Source organism: Oncorhynchus kisutch, linkage group LG6, assembly GCF_002021735.2.
Source record: "Oncorhynchus kisutch isolate 150728-3 linkage group LG6, Okis_V2, whole genome shotgun sequence".
NCBI lineage: Eukaryota > Metazoa > Chordata > Actinopteri > Salmoniformes > Salmonidae > Oncorhynchus > Oncorhynchus kisutch.
The window spans coordinates 9149771-9161184 of record NC_034179.2 but is presented as its reverse complement, the minus strand read 5'-3'; the positions used below and the strand labels follow the sequence as shown (position 1 = coordinate 9161184).

Genomic DNA, 11414 nt, shown 5'->3' with positions numbered 1-11414 from the left:
ATAAGGCAAATATAATCCATGTTGAATAAGAGACTAGTATAGTAAAGCACCACAGAGTTATAGTGCATTCATTTCTACCATTCTATTTCTATGCACATTATACATGCGTTACAAATAGCACACTAATCACTATATAGTGCACTACTTTTGAACACTATATAGGATATAGGCTGCCATTTGGATGCATTTTCTGAAGAGAAATAAGACTATAGCAAAAATATCTGCAGTCAGTCCAGACCAGAGCCTGTTCCTCCTGGAGAGATCTGCAGTCAGTCCAGACCAAAGCCTGTTCCTCCTGGAGAGATCTGCAGTCAGTCCAAACCAGAGCCTGTTCCTCCTGGAGAGATCTGCAGTCAGTCCAGACCAGAGCCTGTTCCTCCTGGAGAGATCTGCAGTCAGTCCAGACCAGAACCTGTTCCTCCTGGAGAGATCTGCAGTCAGTCCAAACCAGAGCCTGTTCCTCCTGGAGAGATCTGCAGTCAGACTCTCTGTGTGCAATAATAGTGTTTAACATGATCTTAAATGACTACCTCATCTCTATACCCAATACATACAAATAATTGTAAGGTCCTTCAGTCGAGCAGTGAATTTCAAACACAGAATCAACCACAAAGACCAGGGATGTTTTCCAATGCCTCACAAAGAAGGACACCTATTGTTAGAAGGGTAAAATAAAAAAGTAGACATTGAATATCCCTTTGAGCATGGTGAAGTTATTAATTACACTTTGGATGGTGTATCAATACACCCAGTCACTACAAATATACAGGTGTCCTTCCTAACTCATCATGAGGCCAATTGTGTCTTTAAAACAGTTCAAGAGTTTAATGGCTGTGATAGGAGAAAACTAAGGATGGATCAAGAACATTTTAATTACTCCACAATACAATACAATTTTTTTTTTTTCACCTTTATTTAACCAGGTAGGCTAGTTGAGAACAAGTTCTCATTTGCAACTGCGACCTGGCCAAGATAAAGCATAGCAGTGTGAGCATACAACAAAGAGTTACACATGGAGTAAACAATTAACAAGTCAATAACACAGTAGAAAACGAAGGGGGGGTCTATATACAATGTGTGCAAAAGGCATGAGGAGGTAAGGCAAATAATTACAATTTTGCAGATTAACACTGGAGTGATAAAAGATCAGATGGTCATGTACAGGTAGAGATATTGGTGTGCAGAAGAGCAGAAAAGTAAATAAATAAAAACAGTATGGGGATGAGGTAGGTGAAAAGGGTGGGCTATTTACCAATAGACTATGTACAGCTGCAGCGATCGGTTAACCTAATTGACAGAGTGAAAAGAAGGGAGCCTATACAGAATAAAAAATATTCCAAAATCTGCTGTTTGCAACAAGGAACTAAAGCAAAACTGCAAAACATTTGACAAAGCAATTCCCATTTTGTCCTGAATACAAAGTGTTATTTTTGGGGCAAATAAAACACATTTCTGAGTACCACTCTTCGTATTTTCAATTATACTGGTGGCTGCATCATGTTATGGGTATGCTTGTATTTGTTATGGACTGGGGAGTTTTTCCTAGATAAAAAATTAACGGAATGGAGCTAAGCACAGGCAATACCCTAGAGGAAAACATGGTCCAGTCTGCTTTCTACCAGACACTGGGAGATGAATTCTCCTTTCAGCAGGACAATAACCTAAAACACAAGGCCAAATCTACACTGGAGTCGCTTACCAAGACGACATTGAATGTTCCTGAGTGGCGTAGTTACAGTTTTTACTTAAATTGGCTTGAAAATCTATGGCTAGACTTGAAAAATGGCTGTCAATGATCAACAACCAACTTGACAGAGATTGAATTTTTTGTTTTGTAATAATAATAAGCAAATATTGTACCATCCAGGTGTTCAAAGTTCTTAGAGACTTACCCAAAAAGACTCACAGCTGTAATTGATGCCAAAGGTGATTCTAACATGTACTGATGGAGGGGTGTGAATACTTATGTTAATGGGATATTTCTGTATTTCATTTTCAATACATTTGCAAACATTTCTAAAAACATGTTTTCACTTTGTCATTATGAGGTATTGTGTGTAGATGGGTGAGAAAACTAATTGAATGAATTTTGAATTCAACATACGTAACATAACAACATAGGTTAAGGGGAATGAATACATTCTGAAGGCACTGTACATCCATCCACTTCCATCCATCCATCCACTTCCATCCATCCATCCATCCATCCATCCATCCACTTCCATCCATCCATCCATCCACATCCATCCACATCCATCCATCCATCCATCCATCCATCCATCCATCCATCCACTTCCATCCATCCATCCATCCACTTCCATCCATCCATCCATCCTTCCATCCATCCACTTCCATCCATCCATCCATCCATCCACTTCCATCCATCCTTCCATCCATCCATCCATCCATCCATCCATCCATCCATCCATCCATCCATCCATCCATCCTTCCATCCATCCATCCTTATGGTTATATCCTGGGGTTATCTGCTGCCTGTTTGGCCCTGTCCGGGGGTATTGTCGGATGGGGCCACAGTGTCTCCCGACCCCTCCTGTCTCAGCCTCCAGTATTTATGCTGCAGTAGTTTGTGTCGGGGGGCTAGGGTCAGTCTGTTATATCTGGAGTATTTCTCCTGTCTTATCCGGTGTCCTGTGTGAATTTAAGTATGCTCTCTCTAATTTTCTTTCTTTCTTTCTCTCTCTCTCTCGGAGGACAAGAGCCCTAGGACCATGCCTCAGGACTACCTGACCTGATGATTCCTTGTTGTCCCCAGTCCACCTGGCCGTACTGCTGCTCCAGTTTCAACTGTTCTGCCTGCGGCTATGGAACCCTGACCTGTTCACCGGACGTGCTACCTGTCCCAGACCTGCTGTTTTCAACTCTCTAGAGACAGCAGGAGCGGTAGGGATACTCTGAATGATCAGCTATGAAAAGCCAACTGACATTTACTCCTGAGGTGCTGACTTGCTGCACCCTCGACAACCACTGTGATTATTATTATCTGACCCTGCTGGTCATCTATGAACATTTTAACATCTTGGCCATGTTCTGTTTTAATCTCCACCCGGCACAGCCAGAAGAGGACTGGCACCCCTCATAGCCTGGTTCCTCTCCACCCGGCACAGCCAGAAGAGGAATGGCCACCCCTCGTAGCTTGGTTCCTCTCCACCCGGCACAGCCAGAAGAGGACTGGCCACCCCTCATAGCCTGGTTCCTCTCTAGGTTTCTTCCTAGGTTCTGGCCTTTCTAGGGAGTTTTTCCTAGCCACTGTGCTTCTACACCTGCATTACTTGCTGTTTGGGGTTTTAGGCTGGGTTTCTGTATAGCACTTTGAGATATCAGCTGATGCAAGAAGGGCTATATAAATAAATTTGATTTGATCCTTCCTTCCTTCCTTCCTTCCTTCCTTCCTTCCTTCCTTCCTTCCTTCCTTCCTTCCTTCCTTCCTTCCTTCCTTCCTTCCTTCCTTCCTTCCTTCCTTCCTTCTATCCATCCTTCCTTCCTTCCATCCATTCTTCCTTCCATCCTTCCTGCCATCCAACTATCCTTCCTTCCTTCCTTCCTTCCGTCCTTCTGTCCGTCCTTCCTTCCTTCCTTCCTTCCTTCCATCCATTCTTCCTTCCATCCATTCTTCCTTCCATCCTGCCATCCTTCCTTCCTTCCTTCCATCCTTCCTTCCTTCCTTCCATCCTGCCATCCAACTATCCATTCTTCCATTCTTCCCTATAATAGACTGGAGCATCTTAGCTCTAATTATAGATGATCTAATTTATATGTCCTATATATTTTCGTGATCAGGGAGTGATGTAGTAAACAATTAGGCCCCAAAAAAACAAAACTGTGAGGTGTATTATGTTTACCAAAGGGCCAATATGATTAGTATTTCACACAGCTGGAAGCAATTGACGCCACAGGTTAGAATCACAAGTATACGTAGTTAATCCGGTAATCAGTTTCAATCATGTGCATTTTCGCTTCTGTCATTCACTTAGCTGGTTTGTATTCACTAGCATCATTGAGGAAGTCTTGTCCCATTCTGTAAATGCTGTACCTAACTCAGGGTTGGGGTCATTTCCATTTAAATTCAGTCAATTTAAGAAGACATTTGGAATTGGAATGGCAGTTTACTTCCTGAATTGATTAAATTGAAATGGAATTGAGCCCAACCTGGACAAGCTACGACACGTAAAGTACAGGCCTGGGGCAGCCTACCAGAACGTTCTTCATCTTAGACACAGAACAGACAGAGCTAATGAAGGGGAAATGGAAGTGTATGAATACTGTACCTTAGTTTACCTGTAAGGAACACACACCTGACAAAAGGCTATTTTCACATCCAGGACAGGTTCACTGCAGTAATAGAAGAAATCACTCCTCATAAATACCTGCAAGACACAAACAGAGAGAGGGAAGAGGCTAGTGTTTAGAGGCCAGAGTTTAGAGGCTAGAGTTTAGAGACTAGAGTTTAGAGGCTAGAAATGGGAGGTTAGAAATTAGAGGTTAGAGTCTAGAAATTAGAAGTTAGAGGTTATAGGGCTAGCTCTCTAGAGATTAGAGGCTAGAGGTTAGAGACTAGAGGTTAGAGCCTAGAGTTGAGAGGCTAGAGTTGAGAGGCTAGAGGTTAGAAATTAGAGATTAGAGTCTAGAAATAGAGGTTATAGGGCTAGCTCTCTAGAGATTAGAGGCTAGAAATAAGAGGTTAGATGTTATAGGGCTAGCTCTCTAGAGTTTAGAGGCTAGAGGATAGAGATTGGAGGTTAATTTCTTTATTCACTACTGGGTAGGTTGTCTGAGAACACATCCTTACAGCAAGAACCTGGAACAGAGGTTGCAAGGAAGAGGAGAGCCTGTCTAGAGACTGAATATTTAGACAGCTGTACAGCCATCTACTATAGATAGTTTAGAGTTTAGAGGCTAGAGGTCAGAGGTTAGAGATCAGAGAGTGGTTGCTACCTAAGGTTTCTGTGGGAATGTGGTGGAGCTCGTCTGGGTCGTATTGTAGATACTGAGCCTTCCAAAAAAAGTAAAGACTACAGCTACGCCCGAGATGATTGACTGACTGACGTAGCTTACACCTCAGTCCCTGAGGTTTGTGAACATTCATTGATTGATCACCACAATGAACCCTTTAACAGACCATCAGACCCCCAAGATGATTGACTGACTGACGTAGCTTACACCTCAGTCCCTGAGGTTTGTGAACATTCATTGATTGATCACCACAATGAACCCTTTAACAGACCATCAGACCCCCAAGAAAGCCAAGCAGCTCCAGACCTGTCCTTGTCCCCAACCCACTACCTCACCACCTCCATCAATGCGCAATGAAAATAAAGTGCAGCAGTACTACACAGACAGGTTCAATATTTCACACTGTGGTAAATAAATAACTTAAGATCTGAATACATATGAGATGAGCTCCGGCTCAGATGACGAGTACTGAAATATATTGTAGGAACTCTTCAGAAATAAAGACAATGCACAGTATACAAATATTCAGACAGAAAGACTCTAGGGTTCTCAAGAGTACAATTTGATGTCTGGTAGCAAGACAAAAAAAATTAAGAAATGTCTGGATCACTCCTGGATCTTAATCTAGTATAATGGATCACTCCTATATCTTAATCTAGTATAATGGATCACTCCTATATCTTAATCTAGTATAATGGATCACGACTACTGTACAGTAGACATGAGCAGTCAGAAAACGATCTGAGATGGCCTGATGAAATACAGTTTGAGGGCCTGATGAAATACAGTTTGAGGGCCTGATGAAATACAGTTTGATGGCCTGATGAAATACAGTTTGAGGGCCTGATGAAATACAGTTTGAAGGCCTGATGAAATACAGTTGGAGGGCCTGATGAAATACAGTTTGAAGGCCTGATGAAATACAGTTTGAGGGCCTGATGAAATACAGTTTGAAGGCCTGATGAAATATAGTTTGAGGGCCTGATGAAATACAGTTTGAGGGCCTGATGAAATACAGTTTGATGGGTATAGTTTTTTAATCCACAGTGAAGTGCAGTGGGATTCAAATGCATTTCATGTAATGCAAAGGGTTCCTCTTCAGAAGAAAAAGCCTTCTAAGAATAGCTAGATGGTGACATTCAGGAGTCACACAATATGCTAATATGTTGACTGCTTCCTGGTATATGCTGTAGGCGTATTTGTCTCCCCCACCTCACCCCCTGTGCGGAAACCAAGAACTAAGTCCCAAATGGCACCCTATTCCCTACATAGTGCACTACTTTTGACCAGAGTCCTATGGGCCCTAGTCTAAAGTAGTGCACTACGTAGGGAATAGGGTGCTATTTGGAACACAAGCAGACAGCGCAAGACTTAAAGAAAATATATACATTCAGAAAACTATTCCAGAAAAAGTTATTTATATTTCAGACATTATGAAACATTCAGACAGCATCAACCAATTACAAAATGGAAGATGCTCGAATATTACTCAGTGTCCCTCAATAGTGAGGGTTGTCATTCTCAATAGTGAGGGTTGTCATTCTCAATAGTGAGGGTTGTCATTCTCAATAGTGAAAGGGGAAGAGAGAGGGGGGGTTGGGATAGTGGGAGGGGAAGAGAGGGGGGGAGTGATAGTGGGAGGGGAAGAGAGAGGGGGGAGTGATAGGGGAGGGGAAGAGAGAGGGGGAGTTGGGATAGTGGGAGGGGAAGAGAGAGGGGGAGTTGGGATAGTGGGAGGGGAAGAGAGAGGGGGAGTGGGGATAGTGGGAGGGGAAGAGAGAGGGGGGAGTGATAGGGGGAGGGGAAGAGAGAGGGGGAGTTGGGATAGTGGGAGGGGAAGAGATGGGGGAGTGATAGGGGAGGGGAAGAGAGAGGGGGAGTTGGGATAGTGGGAGGGGAAGAGAGAGGAGGGAGTTGGGATAGTGGGAGGGGAAGAGAGAGGGGGGAGTGATAGGGGGAGGGGAAGAGAGAGGGGGAGTTGGGATAGTGGGAGGGGAAGAGAGAGGGGGGAGTGATAGGGGGAGGGGAAGAGAGAGGAGGGAGTTGGGATAGTTGGAGGGGAAGAGAGAGGGGGAGTTGGGATAGTGGGAGGGGAAGAGAGGGGGGGAGTTGGGATAGTGGGAGGGGAAGAGAGAGGGGGGAGTGATAGGGGAGGGGAAGAGAGAGGGGGGAGTGATAGGGGAGGGGAAGAGAGAGGGGGGAGTGATAGGGGAGGGGAAGAGAGAGGGGGGGAGTTGGGATAGTGGGAGGAGAAGAGAGAGGGGGGATTGTTAGGGAGAGGGTAAGGGTAAGGGAGATGGGGAGTGGGAGGGATAGGAGAAGGGAGGCTAGGTAAGAATTAAGGGATGAGGAAGGGATGACTCTCCCATGACTCTGTCTCTCTTATACAGTGAGAAAGAGATGACCATGTCTCTGTCCCTCCTATACATTGTCTGGGTCAGCCCCTGAAAGCCATGTTCTTTCAGCAGGAGTCACACCATGGAAATGGGATGACATTTATGAATGAATAGATTACGCAAAGAGAGTCATTCTATATCTATGAATCACAAGTAATGAAACGGTTTTCCTGGGCAAGTATTGTTCCATGAAGTACATCACAACACAATACAACACAATACTATATAATACACTACAACACAATACAACACAACACAATACAATGCTCTGAATTCCTGTGCTTTGGACAATGGATATCTGTGTTCAGGTGTGGGGAGGAGGACTTTACTATTGTTGTTGTAGATGTGACAGAGCACACAAGCCATTTCACAACGTGCAGTGGGTTAGAAATTGCACATTGCCTGAATGAGAGGAATTAACATGTCCAAACAGTGTATTTAACCTGGCATCCTATTATCACCCAATATTTGTTTTTCATCTCGGTCAACATTGATACACCGCAGCGCAGGTAGATCTCCAGATGCAAAATCACAGCCATCTGTAGACATAGGAAATTAAAACTCTGATGGCAATGACTGTCACAATGACTGTCACAATGGTAGTCACAATGACTGTCACAATGACTGTCACAATGGTAGTCACAATGACTGTCACAATGACTGTCACAATGGTAGTCACAATGACTGTCACAATGGTAGTCACAATGACTGTCACAATGACTGTCACAATGGTAGTCACAATGACTGTCACAATGACTGTCACAATGGTAGTCACAATGACTGTCACAATGGTAGTCACAATGACTGTCACAATGGTAGTCACAATGGTAGTCACAATGACTGTCACAATGGTAGTCACAATGACTGTCGCAATGGTAGTCACAATGACTGTCGCAATGGTAGTCACAATGACAATCACAATGGTAGTCACAATGACTGTCAATGGTAGTCACAATGGCAGTCGCAATGACAGTCACAACGACAGTCACAATGAGTCACAATGACAGTCAAAACGACAGTCACAACGACAGTCACAATGACCGTCACACCTATGCCACTCTGACATTGCTCATCCAAATATTTCTATATTCTTAATTCCATTCCTTTACTTAGATTTGTGTGTATTGTTGTGAATGAAATTGTTAGATTTTACTTGTTAGATATTACTGCACTGTTGGAGCTAGAAACACAAGCATTTCGCTACACCCACAATAACATCTGCTAAACACGCGTGTGTGACCAATACAATTTGAAGGTATTCAAAACTCTAAACACAAAACAGTTAGCCAATTTCCCTAAACCCCAGACATCTGGCAAAATTAAACACAGCAATCAAAATCATGTACTCCCTGCTCAAAATGAAACACAAATGAGACGCACATCAAATGAATGTAATTTACTGACAACCGAGAACACACTAATGGGACTTATTCAAAACACTACTATCAGAACCTATTTCAGTGTAAAGACTAAGATTTTGTTGATATACTGTATATTGTTTGTGTGTACTCAAACGGAACAGGAACAGGAACACAAATGCAAAAATGTTAGTTTTATATTTCAACGTGACTCAATGCATGTCAAACAGCAGACTGTAAGCACACATACAGTACAGATGCAAACATACAGTAAATATATTTTGCACATGCAAGCGAAGAAAAATAGGCCTAATTTGTACTACTGTGCTGTATGTTATCAATTGTACAGAATAGATAAAGAAACTGTCAAAATACAGTGAAGAAACAAATAATCCCATTGCGAAAACAAAAATCAGTCTTGTCTGTTGTTTTGATCCGGCCACAGGTTTTAAATCAACATCACAGGCGACATTCTCCTCGACCAGACAGCGGGAGAAATATCTTCTGGCATGACGCATTCACCTCTGACAGGACGGGAATGTCACGACAGCCGCCTCCATTGCCTGGAGAACGGCCGTACGTTCATGGGGTTTGCGATGATACACCTTCCACCGCCATGCTGAAAAACAGCTCCTCAATAGGGGTTGAGAAGTGGGGAAAATGGTGGGAGATGAACAGACCTGAACAGCTTCAATGGAAACACACGTGGTCCCAAATTAGAACATACATTTGCTGCTCGGTATCATCTGGACCTGTCTGCTCTGGTTGAAAAAGATTCTCATGTAAAGGTGTTCAGGAAATGAAGGAGATGGGCATTGTGGTATGGTCCAAGGGTGGCATGACGGTGGAGGACGCCATTGTGGCTCATAGCTGTGCATATGGTGACATTTCCCCTGCGCTGGCCAGGTACCTCAATGATGGCGCATTGACCAATGATGTTCCTTCTCCTTCTCCTCTTCTCCTCCTCCTCGTCTCCTTCGCCTACATTGAATCCAGCCTCATCTATGAGTATGACTTCCTGAAGGACGGGCATCCAACTCCATGATTCCTCTGAAATGACAGAAAATACTGTAATTTCTGTATAGTAAAGTTCACTGGCAACATCAATGAGTCTCTAATGTTTCTAGAGTGTTATACTAGAACATGACTTACATATCCGTACTGTTTATCCTTCACTCTTTGGGGATTCCTTTCAAATGGGACTCTGTAGATTTGCTTCATCCGGAGATGGTGTTTGTTAAGGATGAGGGGCTGTGGTTGATAAGCTCACTATGATGTTGTGGGAGATGGTGTTTGTTAAGGATGAGGGGCTGTGGTTGATAAGCTCACTATGATGTTGTGGGAGATGGTGTTTGTTTAGGATGAGGGGCTGTGGTTGATAAGTCACTATGATGTTGTGGAAGATGGTGTTTGTTAAGGATGCAGGGCTGTGGTTGATAAGCTCACTATGGAAGGGTTTCCAATCATCTGTTGTTGGATTTTCCACAGCCTTATGGCATTATTTTCAACTACCGTTTGGATAATGGCAGCTTCCTGTTTGTCTGGTAAACAGACATGTTCTACCACCACGTACGCACGCGGTGGTCGTCTTTCAGTTCTATAAAACGAAATAGCACACAGTACAGTAAACACTACAGTAATACAGTATACAAGATAAACATGTTACCAGTCATATAGCTCCCAATTTCATACATACAGTAATACATGAAACATTTACTTTTACTTCCCCTTGCAGTTCCTGTTGGAATCTACAGTTCCTGTTGGAATCTACAGTTCCTGTTGGAATCTACAGTTCCTATTGGAATCTACAGTTCCTATTGGAATCTACAGTTCCTATTGGAATCTACAGTTCCTATTGGAATCTACAGTTCCTGTTGGAATCTACAGTTCCTATTGGAATCTACAGTTCCTATTGGAATCTACAGTTCCTGTTGGAATCTACAGTTCCTGTTGGAATCTACAGTTCCTGTTGGAATCTACAGTTCCTGTTGGAATCTACAGTTCCTATTGGAATCTACAGTTCCTATTGGAATCTACAGTTTCTATTGTGCTTCATGTTGTTCTACTGTCAAGTAGTAAAAGTAGTAGATTTGCAGTACATACCTATTCTCATTTTGGAACGTCCGGATGAAGGATGCTACGGTGAGGTGGCTTAGATTGGGCAGCACTCTCTGAACAGCCTCTCGAAAGGTCAAATCATGGTGGACCACATGGTCCACCATAATCACTTGAATTTCATCAGAGATTACAGAAATTCCTTGTTCTTGGTCCAACTCAACCTCTACCTCCACCTCACCTCCATGTCCACTTCCACCCCCTCTCTGCCAAGTTTACGTGCACTCACCTGTGCACTCACCTGTGCACTCACCTGTGCACTCACCTGTGGCCTTTTTATCCATACCAAAGGTCTGATTGCAAAGTGAACATTATTATTAGTATTTGAAGATAGAAAGTGATCGATTGGTAATTGATCTTAGCTTTTTGAACAGTGGTAGTGCTATTCCCTGCCTCATGGGCCAGTTTTAGAGTGTAAATCATTTGGGAAAACTATAACTGGAAAAATTCAAACAGCTCAAACAACCACCTCTGTCTGTATCATGTTTACACTAATGCTGTACGAGGTAGTCTTGGGAGACATTCACTGGTACCACAATCACATAGACAGATACAAAACAAATACTGAGATTGA

At 43.1% G+C, this 11414-nt stretch overlaps 1 protein-coding gene across 27 annotated transcripts in view; it reads right to left on the bottom strand.

Moving 5' to 3' along the window:
• Positions 1-11414, bottom strand: part of mapk10 (mitogen-activated protein kinase 10) — a 135690-nt gene that overhangs the window by 90082 nt on the left and 34194 nt on the right. For 9 of the 27 annotated variants that reach the window (XM_031826110.1, XM_020484755.2, XM_020484757.2 and 6 more), the window contains exon 2: positions 4314-4385. The exons of 3 other annotated variants lie outside the window; for them this stretch is intronic. In XM_031826110.1, coding sequence (XP_031681970.1) covers positions 4314-4385 — 72 coding nt within the window. Of the gene's footprint in view, positions 1-238; positions 542-4286; positions 4386-11414 lie in introns of those variants that run through there. 15 more of the 27 variants (XM_031826096.1, XM_031826095.1, XM_031826090.1 and 12 more) reach the window with 3 other exon arrangements.